General features: G+C 44.2%; 1 protein-coding gene across 1 annotated transcript; it reads left to right on the forward strand.

Moving 5' to 3' along the window:
* Window positions 1–717: 717 nt before the first annotated feature.
* Window positions 718–18548, forward strand: nisch (nischarin). Its single transcript, XM_076025162.1, has 28 exons — window positions 718–958; window positions 1685–1768; window positions 2045–2227; window positions 3159–3207; window positions 3573–3736; window positions 3841–3936; window positions 4269–4364; window positions 4450–4602; window positions 4717–4785; window positions 5275–5460; window positions 5766–5894; window positions 6117–6245; window positions 6800–7010; window positions 8176–8291; window positions 8802–8884; window positions 9180–9512; window positions 9671–9987; window positions 10630–10838; window positions 11787–12220; window positions 12662–12837; window positions 12950–13013; window positions 13416–13554; window positions 13712–13862; window positions 14323–14442; window positions 14532–14693; window positions 15264–15436; window positions 15519–15709; window positions 17105–18548. The coding sequence occupies exons 1-28, from the start codon at window positions 878–880 to the stop codon at window positions 17430–17432; spliced, it is 4626 nt and encodes a 1541-aa protein (XP_075881277.1). The 5' UTR covers window positions 718–877; the 3' UTR covers window positions 17433–18548.
* Window positions 18549–19160: the final 612 nt, after the last annotated feature.

The raw sequence follows: 19160 nt of genomic DNA on the forward strand, positions 1-19160 counted from the left end.
ATATATATATATATATATATAAAACTACGACAAATATATATATATGAAGAATGTAACATGTTATACTGACATCAATGAGTTGAAAACATTTGAAGCGGAAAATACAGTTCATGGAATGAAGAGTTTTATTATTAAAGAATCCCTGGTATGCCATAGACTTCAGTTTTATGTTTCAGCTGTGCAGTCCTGTAGTTTTTTGTAATTTAATTGTAAACGGCATAGCCGACACAAAGGGATTCCTTTTTACCTTGTTTTTTGTGTTTGTTCTTAATTATTATTATGTTTTTAATTTAATATATAGATATTACCCGGGACTTAACGTGGTAGCTCTAACAATCGTTGAAAAATGTTATTTCACTTAAGTTGTTTCCTTAAGTGAACACGGTATTGACATAAGTATGAGGGCTTATTAAATGAGCTTCACTCACTGCAGCGAATAGTTTCATTATTGATGGACAATACGTGTCTTGTGATCTTTTGACAAAGGTCTCCCTTTAACGTATGGATCTAGCCGAGGTAATGATAGCCACTTATAAGACACAGAGGGTAAATCTAATGTAAAGTTATTATTTAACGATGCACATTTTTTGTGTTCTTTGCGCATGCACTTAATTATATGCATTCTCCTATTCATGGTATATTTACCGTTTGTCGTATGTACTGTTTGTATTGAACTTTGTCATCTTGTGTAAATAAAGTTTCCACTGTTTTCGTCAGTCAGCTGCTCCGTCCGGCGGCACCACAACAAACATGGCGTCGACAGGCAGCTAGCTGCTGCAAACCTTCGCTGGACAGCCTCCGCGTAGTTTCTTCTACTCTCTGTTCAAAGACAGTATTTTTAAGACAGCGGGCATCACTTGGCTATCCGGATGTCACTATGGAACCCACACAGTTCCCAGAGGAGTTGCCGGAGAGGAAAGTGTCTGTCGTCGGTTCCGAGCTTGTGGAAAACTACACAGTGAGCTGCCTCCCGGTTCATTTTGCGCCAGTTAGCTTTTAGCTCGTAGCTAGGTGACACAGCTCATTGTTGTGCAAAAACAACAGCGGTGTGAAATGATTTGTATGTTGATTTGATGATATTCTGCCCACTTGCTATTTTACTTAATACTCGTGTTTTGTCATCGTTTTCTGCGGCCACAAGTTCATGTTCGTTATTGTGGCTACCTAACTGACTGCTATCTTCTGAGACATCTGAGCTGTCATCCTCATCACTGAACCGTTTCCTGTGTTAACCATTTGACAGTTTAGCTGACTCGAGTTTCTTAACGTTTGCATTGCAACACTTTAGGTTGTTGACAGCCATGGACTAATTAGAAGAATACAATTGCTCACAGTCTATCCTAAACAAATAATATTACTCAGCAAATAGTACACCGATGTGGATGAGTTCAAGGTGAACAGAAATCCGCCGCAATTTTGTTTTCTCTTCCTAATTAAAAAAACAACAACTACGTTTTGTTGCGTTAGTTCATATTTGCAGTTCACACCGGCGTCGGTCTTGATCCATCTGTAGATTTCGATCGATAAAAAATCACCTTAGAACGTCAGTTTGAATTGTAAAAGTACAAAGTTTTTGACATGTTTTCTTGTAACGTCAACAACAATGGCAAGAGATCTTTTCCGAACTGTGCGTGTGCGTGCGTGTGTGTGTGTATGTCATTCCTGATTGTTTTTTTTTTTTCAGGTTTATATCATTGAGGTGACAGATGGCGAGCATAAATGGAAAGTAAAACATCGATACAGTGACTTTCATGACCTCCATGAGAAGGTACGGGAGTATTGCCCAGAGACTGGTGCTTATTTTGCTTATCAGTCAATAAATGTTTATAAGGATCATTAAATGGACAGTGTAGATACTTAGTTAGATACTTAACGTCACACTCTTTATTTGTGACTCATTGAGCAGCATAATGAATTCAATGTTTTCCATTCATGTAAAATAATCTCCTGCTTCAGACGAGTAAGGGGTCAGAATTTAAATTGGCAGTTAACACGCAGATGCATAGATGTTTTCTGTCTGTGTCAATTCCATGTTTCCCATCAGCTAGTGGTGGAGAAGAAGGTGGACCGAGGGCTGCTTCCTCCAAAGAAGATGCTTGGGAAAAACTCAAAGAGTTTGGTGGAGCGGCGGCAGAAGGATCTGGAGCTCTACCTGCAGACCCTCCTTCAGCAGTTCCCTCAGGCCACGCCCTCTACGCTTGCCTCCTTTCTGCACTTTCATCTCTATGTGAGTGATAAGAGCATGCCTAATGGTGCAGGATTGAAAAATGAAACATTGAATTAGATGGCAAACAAAACCTAATTATAGCGTTACACTCTCATTAAATAAAAATGCATCTTCTGCTCAATGAGAGTAATCGAAATAGCAGTGAGCTCTATGTTGTAATATTTAATATATAATATTTGGTCCTATTAGTAATTTCAACCCACCTCGTACTATACTTTAAACACGGCAACTTGGTTTTTTTGGTTGTATTTTTACTGACTTGTATGCAAACTTGCTTTGCATTCGGAAGACGCTGCATGATAATATTCCTGTGGCTTGTGATGTTCATTATTGTGATCACATGATTCTGTCTGTGCAACAACAGACCACTTTGTTTCTCAATGCTTGAGGCTCTGCGGGGTTGATATCCAAGAGCAAAATCCTTTCATGTGACACAAAGTGATCATCACATGATTGTCACAGATAAGTTTGAACCAGCACTGAACATACTTAATTGTGGTCTGTTTTTTTTGTTTGTTTTTTTTTTTGAAATTATGCAATATACATTTAACAATTATAAGGTGTGTATATCAGCAGTAGGATGAGCCACAGTCAAAAGCTCAGCTTATCCTTTACATCAGGGTACAAGGCTAACTCTGCCTCAAGTGAAAGTTGATTGAGTTCAATCCACAGCTCAACAGCATTATTAATGCAATTCAATTTATTTTTAGCATTGTGATGAGCCAAAAATGTGTCATATTTAAAGGATACAACAAGTAACTTTGATGGGTCAAGAAGGACAACTTCAAAACATCACATGAGACTTTAAACCACAACATCTCGTCTGTTGAGCACTGCTGAAAATGAGATGATTACATTACGGCAGTCCTCAAGCACATCTCTGATATTTAGCTGTAAACTGACCCTTTGTGTTCCTGTCTGTCTCTGTCAGGAGATCAGCGGTATCACAGAAGCACTCGCCAAGGAGCTGTTCCATAAAGGTTTGCTTGCTTTCTGAACTTTGACCTCATTCTCTAATCTTGGTTTTACTTTGTTAACAATTAATATGTCAGTTGCTGTAGGTGACATTATCAGTTCTGGACATGATGTACCAAATCTTTATTTCTATTGCATATCACTGCAATCAGTGCAAAAATTATTTTATGTGGCCAGAAGGGGCTGCCGAAAGTGTTTGCAAAAAGACTAAAATAACTGACCATCAACAAGGAAAGGAGCCCTGAATCTGCACCTTCACAAACTGGAAAACGGTGCAGAAATAAATAATTAAATAAGCCCTACTGTCTATTGTGTTCAATTTAGTCTTCTACTTTTAATTTTTTTGATTTTCTTTGTGTGTCTGTTGCAGGCGAGCAGTTGCTGCAGGCCGGTGAGGTGTTTTCACTCTGTCCCCTTCAGCTCTTTGCCGTCTCCCAGAAGCTTCGCCTGGCCAAGCCCACTTGCTGTAACGGTGACGCCAGAACCGACCTGGGACACATTCTGGACTTCACCTGCAGGTTGCGCTACCTCAAGGTCATACATTTCCTTGTTTCACCCTTTATGAAGTTACTAAACATGTAGCCACCTATCCAAAGGTACATGTTCTAACTTTCTTTCTCTTTTCCTCTGCTGGTCAGATGTGTGGTTCCAGAGGTCCAGTAGGAACCAGTAACATCCTGGAAAGCGCTCTCCCATTTGACCTGTCAATTTTCAAATCCTTGCTACAGATCGAGGTGAGTGGCTGCACGTTTCAGTCAAACACCCTCCTTCCTCATTTTAGCCACCTAATTCATCCTATTTCAGAACATTTTCTTTCGGTATTTTCACTGGGAGTTGCAAGTCGCACATTTTTTACGAATTGAAATTGAGAAGTGGAAAAAAAAAAGTGTTTTCTGTGTGGTTCGTTTTAAAGGAACCACACTGTGCCATCTATCTGGCTGAAGTTGGAAGTCCTCTTACAGTGCTCGGCTATTTTCTCATGATTGATGGATGTACAGTGGTGAATGTTTTATTTTTACTTCTTACCTCAGGTCACATCATCTTCTTTCTCTGCTTCTGTCCTCAGCTCAGTGAATGCAGCTCCCAGCAGATTCAGGGTTTGTCATCTCTCCGGCCCAATCTGGCTACTCTGAGCATCTGCCACTCAACAGAGACGATGATGGTATTGTCAGACTCCTTTGACGCATTTCACTGCGAGTTTCCTATCTCTTGCATTGAGAAGTGCGTTGTGTTCTGACCGTCCCCAGTCCATCCTGGTCCCGGAGGCAGGCGAGCTGTCACAGTGGGAACCTGAGGGGGTGGAGTCTGACTGTGCTGTTGCAGTTCTCATCCCTGTGTGGAAAAACCTGACAACGCTGGATATGAGTCACAACAGCATCAAGGCCATTGACCGATCTGTGGTGAGTTACACCCATCCGACTCTTCTTTTTCTTTTCCTTTTAAGTAATGCATTAGTGTGTGCTGTGTGTGTGTTATGTGGTCATGGTAATGTTTTTCTTTTCCCTGTGTTGAAGAAACTGATTCCAAAGGTGGAGTTTCTGGATCTGAGTCACAACCAGCTCTCCACGGTGGAAAACCTGCAGGTGTGTCCATGTCAGCACTGTAAAAATTATATCATTATATCATCTCGGAGTTCTCAACAACAAGATGTGAGAGTTTGTTTTGTTGTTTACAACCAGCACATGTTTCTTTTTGTTCTTTTTCCTTTTTAAACCACAATCATGATCCCCCCCCAAAAAACAACACAAAAACTGTAACTGGTTGTTTTCAAAAGCACAAAGTATTGTAGCACCATATTATATTGAAGCACAATGTCCCAACTATAGTCGACATTTTTTTAGAATATAATCTGCATAAGCAGCTGCAGCAAGGTATGATAAATGACAAATGATACACAGGCATTCTTGATTGAATTTTTGAGCTTGAGAAACCTGTTTAGTTGATCATATCAGATGAGCACGACTTTGCTGTTTGTCCTCCATTATAAAAAAAAAGAAAATGCAGCTTAACACCAGTTTTGTCTGTTTGCTTTGCCATAAACTATAGACTGAAGCCTGTGTTGATGTTTGCAGCACCTGTACAACCTGGTCCATGTGGATCTGTCCTATAACAACCTGCGGGTCCTGGAAGCTGCTCACACCCGTCTGGGCAACATCAAGACCCTCAACCTGGCTGGGAACCAGCTGGACCAGCTGACGGGCCTCACCAAGCTGTACTCTCTGGTCAACCTGGACCTCAGCCACAACCAGCTGGCACAGGTATGTTCAATTGGTGAAGACACACGCAGAACAAATTCAGATTTTCTGTTGTGGTGAATGGGCAGATGCCACCTGCACAGTTTTTGCAAGGAAAAAAAGGGAAACCTACATACAGATACATCAGATTAAAAAGACATTAAAACTGTTGGGACAGATTCATATATTTCACATTTAAATTTTTAATTTAAGGAAGTGAATGAAGTGACTTGCATGTTTGTGAAAAACTATCATTTGACTGTGTCTATTGCATTAGAAGCACAGCCCCATTTCCTAATGCTTGTGTGTGTTTGGTGGTGTATCTCCAGTTGGAGGAGATCAGGAACATTGGCTCGCTGCCGTGTCTGGAGAAACTCAACCTGTCCAGCAATCCCGTGTGCATCTTTCCAGATTACAGGACCAAAGTCCTGGCCCAGTTTGGAGACCGTGCAGCAGAGGTACATCAACAAGACCAGTGCGCTCTTAATCTTAGGTCCCACTGTCATTAATGCTGCACCTATTACAGAGAAGGAACGCTGCCAGCAGACTCTTGCTGTTACTAATTCTGTTTTATGTATTTATTTATTTTTACGTAAGCTCCTGCTGTTGTTGATTGCAGACTTTTTGGCAAACTGTGTAACATGCCTTTTTTTCTTCACTGTTTGTCTCTTCGTCATCAGGTTTTTCTTGACTGCAAGGTGACTACAGAGAAGGAGCTGGACACAGTAGAAGTGCTGAAAGCCATTCAGAAAGCCAAAGAAGTCAAAGACAGGAAGAGCGGCGGCGGTGGAGGCGGCGGCAGCAAGAAGGTACACTCTGCTGGGGTTCAGTCTGTAAGTCACTATATGTCATATGTAGAATACAATAGAATAGATGTACTTTATTGAACCCAAATGAGGAAACTACACTGTGTTGCAGCACTAAAATCATTGCAAAAAATAAACAACACAGTAATTACAAGAGACATTTAAGTCAATCTACATACAACAAACAAGAGCAGACGTGCAAAAGACAGTCAGTTGTGCAGAGGCAGGGATAAGCAAGGTTTTAGAAAGGATGAAGTGTGACCACTGACTCCTGAGTCGACATAGTTCCACTGAAGACACCCACACAGGAAGTGATCTTGGTCCCTCTTGGTCGTGTGGTGTTGTCTTGCAGACACAAGCTAAAATAGTTGTGCCGACTGCAGTGTCGCACACACAGCAGCGTAACATTGCGATACTAATATCACAGACCTGAACGGTTGAAATGAAAGCTCTGTAACTGGCTGGTGCTCCGCTTTGTGAGGAGGTGCTGCTGTGAGTAACGATGACGGTGACTTGCTGCTCCCTAAAGGCCTCCTCCCTCTCTGTCCTCTTGTCAGATCAGTGAGGAGACCAGGCTGTCTGCTGCTGCTGCTGCTGCTGCTCCTCCTGCTGCTCCTCCTCCTCCTCCTCCTCAGCTCTCCTCCTCCTCAACCGCTTCCTCTTCTTCCTCCTACTGTGCTTCTGCTGTTGCTCTGCCGCCTGTCGACTCCTCTGTCTCTGCCTCCTCCTCTTCCTGTTCGGCCCAGCAAGCTTCCCGCCCCAGCCAAGGTAATCATGTATGTATCAGGCTGTGCGGGCCGGGGTGGGAGGGGCTGGGTGTTTTTTTTAAAGGACTTTTGTCTTGAGGCAGCTGCCAAACGCCCCAGCACTTGTTCCTGCTCTTTGCTCTTTGGAATCACCATGTCAACGGCTGATGGTGCGTGTTGGATGCTGCAAGACGCACACAATTATCTTAGCCAGCTGAGGCACCGAAAACAAACCAACACGCCATTCAAGCAATTACAGCGATTATAGTTTAAACCTCTGCGTGGTCCTGCAGTAACCAAGCTGTAGTACCAGTGAATTAGTGCTATTCTGGCTTCTTTAAAGATAAGTAAATGTAAATTGCGAGGCAGACCTCCAAAGAGCAACCATTTGAAGATTATTGTCAGAAGAAACAAATTTGTGTCTGGCAGCTGCTTCTACTAATAGTTTGCTGGGTTTGTTGTAGTTGTTCTCACAGTTTTAAGAGGTTTTTCCATAGATAGATAGATAGATAGATAAAAACTTTATTAATCCCGAAAGAAATTCAGGTGGTGGTCGGCTGCATACATTCATCCAACAGTAAAAAACAAACAGCGAAAAGGAAAATGAAAAGAAACAGACACAACCTATAATAAATAAGTAAAAACATGAGCTGCTTAGTGCATATTACGTGTGGCGCTAAAGTGCTTGATAAGCGACCCACATCCTCCACCCGTCCCCCTCCCCTCCTGCCCGAGGAGTTGTCCAGCCTGATTGCCCGGGGAACAAAAGAGTTTTTCAGTCTGTCAGTGGAGCAGCTCTGTGACAGCAGTCTGCCGCTGAAGCTGCTCCTTTGCTGTGCGATGGCAGAGTGCAGAGGGTGGCTGACATTATTCAGGATTGCCAGGATCCTGGTCCTAGTTCTTTTCTCCACCACCACCACCCCCATCACCGTCAGTGGTTTCTGTGTCTAGTGCCTATTAGTCATCCATTTGTGATAAGTGTGATGTTAAGTTCCTTAGAGCCTCACTTCTACCACAGAGTGATGTGTTCCAAGATACTGTGACATCAGAACTTCCTGCTGCTGTTGTTTCTGCTGGCCCATCTCGTTTAAGCCTCCTCCACTTTTTTTTTTTTTTTTTTGCTGAGTCTTTGTGTATCATCAGCATCCACAGCGTCATTCCACTTTTTTTTTTCTTGGATGTTCCAGATGTGACAAGCAGAGACGATACCGTTCCCCCCAGCGTCCTTCCTCCTGTGGACCCTGCACCGCCCCCTGTCACCCCAAACACCGGAAAACACCTCACGTCTGCTGCCCCTGCCAAGGTTAGGCCTGCGTTCTCATAGAACACTGGCCACAACACTGGGTTGGAAGCGGAAATATGTTTTGTGGACTATGGTCATATTTGTGAAAGTCTATTAGAAGTTTTATCCCCTTTTTTGAACTCCCATCAAATACATAGAATAGAATAACGTCTATGCCAACACTGGACTGATGAAGATGGGGAAAAGCTGCAGCTCCACTCGTGTTTAAAATAAGCTTAACTTATTAGTAAGAAGTTTAACTCTGGTGATGTGCTATATTTTTTATTCTATTTTTTTTAATTCTACCTGCAGATGTTTTCTATTTTTCTATTTTCATTTTAAAATTATACAACGTAGCAAAGATTGCTGTACTCCGGAAGCTGAGCTACGACATTTTGTTGCAGAAGAAATCACTGCTGTGTTTTTTTTTTTTCAATGACAATAAAGAAAGTCTAAGTCTAAAAATGCCAATAAAAAAATTGCATAATAATCAATATCTTTTGTGGGTTAAAATTGATTTTTCCTTCTCAGATCCAACATATTTCCAGTCTGTCTGAACAGTCTAATTGTGGAACCTCCACAACAATCACTACAACTCCTGTTAATAATCTCTGGTAAGTATTACTGAGCCACCATTTGGAATTTTGAATTAAAATACTTTATATCAGTATCAGACGACCACAATATTAGCTGTCCGTTTACACAGACAATAACATTTGACTTGTTTGATTATGCCAGTGTATTTTTTTTTTTTAGAATGTGCTATGTATTTTATCACATCGGTTTAATCATAGAGCAGCTGTCACAAGCAGTGGCAACAGTTTTTCACATATTTCATTAGAAGCAAGCACACAAGTAAATGATTCCACATCCATTGATGACGTCTTTTTAATCTCTCTCCTCCACTAGTTGCACATGCTGCCCCTCCTCTAGGCCCGCTGAGCCCTCCTGCTTCTTCTGCCTCAACACAAGTTGTCCACTACCTTCTGCTCAGCTGCTCTCCGCCTCTGTCATCAACAAATTCTTTGTCGCTCGGCTCTCCAGTCACCTCGGCTCCATCTTGAGGGATCAGAACAGGAAGAGAACTACTGAGGGGAAGAAGGGAAAGGATATAAGGGATCAAGAGGTGGAGGAGGAGGAGGAGGAGGAGGAGGAGGAGGAGGAGGGAAGACGAGAAGAGAGGATATTAGAATCTCAAGAGGTTCAGTCTCATTTGGAAGGCACCGAGGTGGAAAGTCACAGGTGACGATCAATTTCCTTTTGGTTATTTGTGGAAGTACACGTTTTTTGTATGTGGATGCGACACACCTAGGCTTGTTTTTCTGTTTGGCTTTAACATGTAGAAAAAAGAAAGTGGCAACTCTTTTGATTTCGCTCCTGGCTTCTCCTCATTACTCCAGCCAAGGCTCGAGGGACGGATACTTCGAGATGAGTCTGGATGAGTCTGTCAAGGAGAACGTCTGCTCCCCCTCCATTTCCCTCACACTTCCTCCTGCAAACGACCTCAGTGGCCATCAGGGGGAGCTTTGTGCCAAGGAGGAAGCGGCGGAGGAGGATGAAGAAGAGGAGGCAGAGGAGGAGGATGTGAAGGTCTGCAGAGTCCTGTGGTGCTACTGTCTCCAGGTGGAGGAGGAGGTGGAGCAGAAGGAGGCGTGTGTGGTGCTGTGTGATCAGCTGGTCGGCCTCCTCTTCCTGCCAGGTGACTTCACGTGGACAGGTGAGCTTAAAGTCAAGCCAGCCAAGGTTAACCGTGCAGGACCCAGTACCTTTGTTTTTTATTTATTAAGATATAAAAGACACAATAAAAGAACCATAAACAACATATTCACAATGCAATGTGAGAAAAATAAACAAGTGAAAAATCAATGCCCTCAGAGAAGACTACTGTACCAGTACTTCCATATCTTGAACTGAAGTTTGATGCTTGTCAATGCCATGATTATACAATTCTCTGAGCTGTTCAGCTGACATATAAATTTATACATAAAATGTTATTATTAATTATACCTTAACGCTGTTTAGTTTTGATGGAGCCCAAAATGCGACTTCTCGACGACATCTCTGCCAAACACAGAGTTTTACAACTAACGCAAGAATTGTATTTCTTGCCTTTATTTATTCCACTTCTTCTTGAAATATGACACGCACACTGTTGGCTGCCAGTGACATGCCACAGCAGTTTGACGGCCACATAATGCGGAAAAACTTTCCATCTGGGTGTCGCACAATAGGTCTTGTTCCATGGGAACTCCCCTGCTGCACAAAACACAGCGCTGCCTAGCCTGCCTGCCTTTGTCACGGATGTTGATTCGGTGTGAGCCCAGCCTCATTATAGCACGATTTGTGATGTCATTCTCAGACCAGGGTCCTCCTCCCATGGAGAAGGTGCTTTCCAGCCTGCAGCTGGAGCTCACGGTGCCCTACTCCCGCCTCCTGCTGCCCTCCCAGGCCGAGCTCCCCAGCACCTGTCTCGCCTTGGGCGTCCTGGACAGTTTGACACGGTGGTACATCTTCTCTGACGCTGAGGAGCTCTGGCAGACGAGAGCAGACCTGACGAGGCTGATCCAGGTCAGCAAAGAGAAACAAGGGATTGCAGAGCTCCTGAACGAAGTGCTATAGCACTGTTATTATTATTAATTTGCTCCCTAACACACAGTGTGTGTGAAGGAGGAAGGGTATCGTCGGTCCTTCCTACCTGCCATAGTCAGATTGTACAACCAGGTCTGCTCCCTGTAGAGTGACACACACACACACACACACACACACACACACACACACACACACACACACACACACACATGCACAGTCTCTGGTCTCTGTGCTCAGCCCTCTTTGCATTATGTAGACTTTATCATCCTATCTTTTCTTATCATATTTTCCATCTTGCAATTGTGTCAAGGACAATGCATGTCTTGAGTAACAAGTAAATAGCACTGGGGGGTAAATTAAAAAAGATAAGCTTCTCTTATCACGTACAGTAAACAATGTTGGTTACCAGGAACATTCAAATTCCTTATTTTTACAGCCAAACTTGCTAAAAATGTTCAGACATTGTGGACTACCAAATTGCACAAATAATGCTCAAAGCCAAAAAATATGTTATTCCCAAAATAATGTTTCACAAATTCAGGGGCAGGACTTTGGAATGGTTTTACAGTGGAATTAAAGGCTTGTGAAAACATGAAACAGTTTAAAATGAAATTTAAAAGAAATGATGGTTACATATATATATAATAAAACAAAACATACAATTTCAGCTTCATATATTCAATGTGTGTGTAGGAGAGAGAGTGTGCATGTACTGTGTTGGCATGTCGGTATTGTTAATATGTATGTGCGTTATATGAATTTATAATGGATTAGAGAAGGGGTGGGAAAAATAAGCAAAGCTTCTTCTCACTCCTTTTTGAATATACATTTTTATTAAAACCTTTTTTTCTGAAATTTTAATTGTATGCTGTTTTTTAAAAAAAAATCCTGAATTTTCGAAATAAATGTTTCAATCAATCTTTTCAGGCTGCAGGATCTCAGACCGACTCTGCCACCACCAACACTCCACAGCTTCTCCCTCGCTCCCTCGTCAACTCCTGGGAGCTGGAGGAGAGCCAGGCTGCCCGGGGTGGTTACGCTGCCCACTTCTTGTCTTCCCTTCCCTCCGACTCCTCTGGCTCGGACGCCCACCCCCTCCTCGACGACGTCTTACCCGGGAGAGAACGGCCCGGCCTCCCTCAGCTCCTCTTCCTCAGCCACAGGCACCTGTGGGTGCTGAAAATAGACTTTCGAGAGCTAACGGCCAGAGCGAGAAAGAGCCCCGATGTCCATCACTCCTCCTGGTGCAGGCTGGTCCGCGTACCCCTCGGCTCTGTCGTGGTTCACCCCGGCCAGAGCACTTCCCACGTTGGGGACGGAGACGGCAGCTCGCGGTGTGCTGACCCGGCACACCGTTACAGGTACCTTTTCATCGACAAGATCTGGCTCCTTGTAGAAGTTTGGAAGCCGTTGTTCTAGTGTTATAGTGAAGACCGCACCAACCGAGACCAAGACATTATCAAGACGAGAATTTAAAAAATAAATAAACTAGGAATATGGGGGGAGTGTCACTCTGTGTGTCACAAACAGAGCGTAAAACGGCAGCAGCTGGATTCTTTTTTGGATTCGTTATTATCGTGTCATTACAGTGTTGGCTGAGTCTTGACTGGTCTTGATCAAAAATCCCTAGTCAGTCCAGTCTGAGACCGAAACAAGACAAGAGTGAAAATGCCTCAGAAAAAAATCCCTTAAAATGTGGTCTTGAGACCAAGACCAACACTACATAGTTCGTCAACTTCAATGACTATAACATGATAAACACATTCAACTAAAAATTATCCTCGTTTCATTCCTGCGCTCAGGAGTCGCCACTCCGTGGAGTTGCTATTGGCTGGCCAGAGACTCCTGCTGCTCTTCCCTCTGGCCCAGGACGCTGGCTCGTTCCTGCGGGAGCTGAACCAGCGCAGAGCCTCCCTGGAAGGTCTGAAGATGGTCCCACTTCCTGCCCAGCAGCAGCACCAGCGACAGCACGGACCAGGTGAAGACCTCACGCGGATCTCGCTGGCGGCTAACGGCCGAAATTGAAATTGAAATTAATTTCTTCTTAAGTTTTTTTTTTGTTGATGACTTCTTGTTGATGTTACTCTCAGGTCATTCCAAGACCAAACACCAGTGCTGTTGTACTTGCACGAGGATGTCGCACAACACCCGCAGGTAGATTTAATTCTACAGTTGAACCCCACTGAATTTCTCCTGCATCATCGATGGCTCCGATCATTGTGATTTAGAATGTAGCATATCATGGCCCTCATTCATCAGATTGGACTTATGAGTCACACGTCCTTGAAGATATATCAGATATCAGATTGTCAGCTGATTGTATCTTACCGTGGACACACACATGCCCTGCTCAAGCAGCAGCAATGCCAATGATATGTGACAGAAAATCAGCGGTATATGAATATCAGCAACAATAGAAAAACACTGTGACCTTGACAAGTGGATTCTGTCAGTCAGATGTGGTCCTGCGCAGCTACGTCTTTGCAACCAAACAGATGCACATCATCCGCTCACTTCTGCTCTCTTCTGGTTGCTTGGCGCGTCCCCCCCCCCCAGGTGGGACTCCTCCCCCCTGCAGGCTGAGGACAATCAGCCATCCCCTCACCTCCTCCCTGGTCTCTCGCCAGGACTGAAGATTGTGGCAGGCCTCCAGAAGGAGCAACTGTTGGCCTGCTTCCACAACTATATAGCCATGGTAGCGCACAGCACACGCAGAGTTGTGTCTTCACTTGTATTTCCCTGTTTTGAATCGAATAGGGGGCGAGAGCAGCAAAGCAAATTATAGTATTTTACCTCATTTCAAAAACAGAAAGTGATTCCCACGAATTTTCCTGTCACTCTCCTGTCACCAGTCTGAGTCGGAGGAGGTGAGGCAGGTGCTGTGGCTGTCTGTGGTCCTCTACAAGTCCCCAGAGTCTGAGCTCACCTGCTGTCTGCTGCTCTCCACGGATGCCATCTACTTCCTGTTGGAGGACTCCGCCTCCGCACTCGGCCATCAGTCAGGTGGGATGAGCAGTGATTAGATTCGGTGTCACATTAGGTCATGGATCAACAAAGTCCATAGATGACGTGAATAGACTTCAATAGATTCCTGCTGTATTTTTGATTAGTATGTAAATGTATGTAAGTGGTGATCATTTTTCACTTGGAACCTCATGGCTGATTATGAAAAAACAAAGCATGTTTTCTGTTCAAGGGTTTTCATCATAAATTTTCATCATACATCTTAATGCCAAATTCAGAGATGATAGATGATACAGTTGCTGCGCAAAAGATGAAAAAGAATATCTGCCATTACATTTTCTTTTAATGAAGTGATGATCAGTTAATCAAGTAACTGAGACTGCACCTAAAATCACTGGAGCTAGTAATGTCTTCCAGTGGACTAATTTCTTCTCATTTGTCAACCAACAATTTTTCCATTGCCATGTAAGTCTGTAACGGTTCCATCTTTGTCTACTAGTGTTGGACTCGATGGACTCTGGAGACCCAGACTTCTGCATGTGCTGCTGCTTGTCCATCCGGCTGTCCGACCTGCTGTCCGTCAACGTGGGCCTGTTCGACCAGTACTTCAGAGTCGTGGGTGAGCAGATTCACACACACCTCTTCGGCTCTTCATGCCAGTGTGGGTGTTCCTCTATCAGCTGACCACCTCTCTGTTCACGTGCGCAGGTCGGTCACCTGATCACATTGTGTGCTGCCTGAGCCGCGACAGTTACGGGACAGGTGTTTTCCTCCAGGAGCTGATGTCGGCTCTGAGTCTGCAGCAGCAGCTGCCGCCGCCGGAGCCGTCGGATCAGGACTTCTACTCTCAGTTCACCAACACAAACACGGGTAACAGTGCAGCTCAGTCTGGGGATGTCGAGGGAAACTCGAGGGCAGTAAAAAAGGATTTGCAGGGACACAATAAAAAGGTCCCTGCTTTCTTTTATTAGCAAGTTCCATGCATATTCAAAAATACAAAGTGGTGTGAAGCTTCCCTGTGTGACCTCACAAAGGTCATTGATACCATCCCAAGTTAGTGACCACATCTGCCACTGCCTTGTTTTTGCCTTGTCAAAACAAATGGGAATGAACTACTAATGAAGATAAATATGATGTGCGGAGATCAGGAAGGTCTCTTTTTTTTCACAATTTATCGTTTATGAAGCTGCTTGCTGAAGTCTTGAGTAAAAATAATGATCTAAAATCTGTGATTTAATAGAATATGGCATTATCGGGACTTTAAGGGGACTCTAGGAATCCTGTGTCGTCGTGTTCATAGTTTATCCCCATATTTTAGATTTTCTCTAGTTGAAATAATATTTCTATTTGTGAAATTAGAGCACATTGTCTCTCTGGTAACCTGGTAGCACCCTGATCATTGATTTTGGACAACAGGAATTTGTTTATTACCCCCTACAGGGAAGATGCATAACTACGAGTTGGTCCACAGCAGCCGGGTGAAGTTCATTTATCCCAGCGAGGAGGAGATGGGGGACCTCACCTTCATCGTGGCAGAGAGGAAGACTCCGGCCAGCACGGCGCCCTCGTCCTCTCGCTCCTTCAACGTCCTGCTGTACCTGCTGGTCTTCCAGGTTGGAATTCTGCTGTCTTGTGGTTTTAATTTTAGCGAGCAGCGAACGTGCTTGATCACTTTTCTTGTTGCATCCCCGCCAGGTCCAGATCCCCTGCAGTCCTCCCGGCCAAGTCGCTGCCCACCTCAGCCACCCCACCTTAACCTCTGGCTCTGACCCGACCCCTGTACTCCAGCCCAGGACCTTGATCCTGACTGGCACTGACGTGTTCCTGCTGGACGAGGACTACGTCAGCTACCCTCTGCCCGACTTCGCCAAAGAACCTCCCTCCAGGTGAGCCACCGGGAAGTCCCGCCCTCGACACTGAGCTTGAACTTTCTCGATTGAGGAAACGTCGACTTTCATTTTGAGAACAGAATTGCTGATATTAAAAAAAGCTAACCAGAAATTAACAAAGAGGCTGGAAAAGCATGGTTCAGAGGACAGACAGAAAACAAAATAAGGAACCAATTTTCAGGGTTTTGTGGTTGTCTGCCTGAAAAGAGGAAGAAGATGAGACTGACAGGCACGCATGTGTGAAATGTAGACGCCGCAGTCCTAGATAACAAAACTAGCTGTGTTTCCGTTACAGTTTTTCTGCAACATTTTGACAAAGTACAATTGCGATCTGCAGGTGTTTCCATTGAATTGTGTCAAGTGCATAAGCGTAAAATCTCATTCCACGAGATTTTATGAGAGTTGCATTTGCTTATGTTTGTTTACGTTTGCTTGTTGTCAAGAATGGTTGTTATATTTTTCTCTTTGATTGCTTGTAAAAAAATATTCTGTCTGCTCCTCCATCCAAACATGACGCGCCATTTTCACTTGAAGTGAACTGGTGACGTGACCTCCGTACGTCACGGCTGGTGACGTGTAAATGCGAAAAAAGTGTTGCCATGACACTTTTGCGATATACCTCCATATCAGTCTGTCTGAAAAACCACCTCATGAGAGCATAAAAACCTTTTAGCCTTATTTGAGAGGTTTTTCGTAGTTTAGGCGTTTCCATTACCATTCCATTGCGATATTTAGGTTTTGCGCAATTCTAGGGGTGGTTGCAACGCAGCTACTGTCTCTCCTGGACACAGCATTCACTCAAACGACAGGCAGAACATCAGCCAGGTCACTGACGATGATCAGGACGCAGGAGCTGCAATACCTGAACTCTGGCGACAGCAGCTCTACAGCATAGTGGAGCTGAATAGAGTCACTGTTGATTGAGTAACAGCGAGCGTCGCTCGTTGATCTGCCGGGCTGGAACTTCACTCCCACACAGTCTTTTTTTTTTTTTTTTTTTTTTATTGCGCACTCAGCTGCAGTGCTCACCTTGAATGCCCCGCAAAGGCGGCTGCACACTGTTCCGCATCAAGCTACAGATGAGCTCAGCGGGATGGAGAGCTGGTGAATAATATATAGTGGCATACATCACATAGAGGGCCGAGGGTGTTTTAATTGGTCTCAATACATTTAATCCAATGATGGATGGATGGTATTTTAGCTAAATGGATGGTATTTTCACTAAAATTAGCGAAATTTTAGTGAAAATTAATTTGTTGAAAATCTCTGCTTGAGCTGCAGACTTGGGCTTGAGTGTGAATTTGTGCGATGCGTCTCACGTCTCAAACCGGTACTTTCCCTCGGTGCCCAGGCTGTTCAGTCAATTTGATTGGTTATTGGCTCTGCCTGCAGGGAGCGCTACCAGCTCCGTGAGGCCCGCAGGATCCGCGACTTAGATCGGGTCCTGCTTGGATACCAGACCTACCCTCAGGCCCTCACCCTGGTGTTTGACGACCTGCCGGGGCCGGACCTGCTCTGCCACCTCACCATGGACCACTTCGCCGCGGCGGGGGAGGAGTCTGCACTCAGAGGGGTCGGAGCCAGCGGGGGCGCAGAGGGTGAGGTGCAGTGGTGCGTATTCGTCCCCGGGGCGGACAGCAGGGAGAGGCTCATCTCACTCCTGGCCCGCCAGTGGGAGGCGCTGTGCAGCCGGGAGCTTCCTGTGGAGCTCACTGGCTGAGGACGGACTAACTGCCGGTCGCTGCGATCTGATTGGCCAGAGGGGTCGGCGCTTTTGAGTGGGATCATTTGCCCATGGAGTTCATGGGAGCACTGCTGGAGACCTTCAGCGCCCTTCAGAGTTGTCGACGACACGTTCGTGCACTGAGCGTCCTACGAACCTTCACTTTCTCACAGCTGCGTCACCTACAACTGAAATTCTCAGCCATCAAACTCTAAATGGGGCCTAGTTAGTGTTTTGTCTCACAGAAGTGAAAGGGATGAAGTTCTGGACACGTGATGTCGGTGCCCGCCAGGAACCAGGAGACTCCAGAGCGCCATCCACAGTCTGGAGGAGGGAACAGCAGCTGATCTCACAAACACAAGTTTTCTCGCACTAGCGGTACCCTTCGCAAAGAGTCTCACGCAGACCGCTTTTACTTTTTGTTGGCAGCAGGGGGCGCTGCAGATTGTCCACAGGAGTTTCAACTTTTTTTTTTTTTAATGAACTTTCTAAGTCTTTTCTGCTTAAAATCCTTTTGTTCTCTTAATTGTGACTTTAAAAGATGCATATCAGTTCGGCAACGTCACGTTTTCGACTAGTTTATCACAGAGCAAGAAAGCAAGAAACAGGGATACAAACTTCACTCACCAATCCAAAGTTGTCCGTTTTACCCGTTATTTATGTTTTGTTATCCTTAAAACCAAAATGTATGTTTTGTTTTTTTGCAGTTTTGAGTATTTTTGAAGGTTTCCTTGTAAACCGGGGCAAAGAAATCTTCTGTTTCTTCAAGTACACACACATTGCTTTGCATAGTCTGATGTGTAAACATTTTATTCTTGCACATTGTAATTAAAAAGCAGTATTACTGATTGTTATTGATGCTATATTAATTGTTACTTCGGTGCAGAGGGATGTTTCACACCCCGCAGCACATTTTGTACTAAACATGAAAGCTGTAAAGTCTCTCAAATGTCACATCTGTTGTTATCATGTCATGTCATTTTTTTGTTTTAAATGTTCTTTTCTTTGTTCTTTTAAAAGAGACCTCCCGCCACATCCCCGCTACTGTTTACATTATGCTGTTGTCATCTAAATGGGGAATGCCACTGTTTAAATAAATATGAACACACGTTACCATCATTTCTATAAAGCATGTTAGCAGCAGACTTCACTGCCGTAAAAAACAGATAAACAAACGTCTTTGTCCAAAACATGAAGGTCCAGATGTGCTGCGAGTTTCCTGTCAGCAGTTTAATGTCGCTGCCGTGAATTTTTCGATGACTTGGCGCTTCGCCGCCACCAAACGCACTGTCACCTTTCAACTTGTTTGACTTCCTCTATTTCCTGTCTGTCCCCGCAGCTCATCGTGAAATTTAGCTGATTTCCTTTTGCGGGGGGACCTAAACACACTGAGGACAGAGATACTGTAGCAGGAAGCGTTTCATCAGCAAAACTGGCCGATGGGATTTTTATTTTTCTCGTGTGCCAACTGATGGGAAAGAATTTCACTTTTAGACCCTGCCGATCAGTTCGTGATCACGCGACTTAAGTTTTCACGCGGAAATGTCTGAACTGTCGCACAACTCAAAACACATTATAGCACATTATGCTCCAAATGATTCAAAATTTCAAAGATTTTATTTGCCACGTCACATTTTACGTGGCAGTGAAATGTGAACTTTGCAGCAGGAGACCTTTCCTGGCCTTCTCATGGCTTCTCACACCGTCTTTCAGGATATTCTGCTA

This window comes from Nelusetta ayraudi, unplaced genomic scaffold (genome assembly GCF_046127955.1).
Source record: "Nelusetta ayraudi isolate G7.1 ecotype Tasmania unplaced genomic scaffold, CSIRO-AGI_Nayr_v1 ptg000017l, whole genome shotgun sequence".
NCBI lineage: Eukaryota > Metazoa > Chordata > Actinopteri > Tetraodontiformes > Monacanthidae > Nelusetta > Nelusetta ayraudi.

Bases quoted from the DNA above. Each gene is read 5' to 3' on its own strand.
- nisch (XM_076025162.1), top strand. From the start codon at position 878: ATGGAACCCACACAGTTCCCAGAGGAGTTGCCGGAGAGGAAAGTGTCT. The intron at 5,461-5,765 runs GTATGTTCAATT...GTGTATCTCCAG, and splicing joins GCCACAACCAGCTGGCACAG to TTGGAGGAGATCAGGAACAT. The intron at 12,838-12,949 runs GTGAAGACCTCA...TGTTACTCTCAG, and splicing joins CCAGCGACAGCACGGACCAG to GTCATTCCAAGACCAAACAC.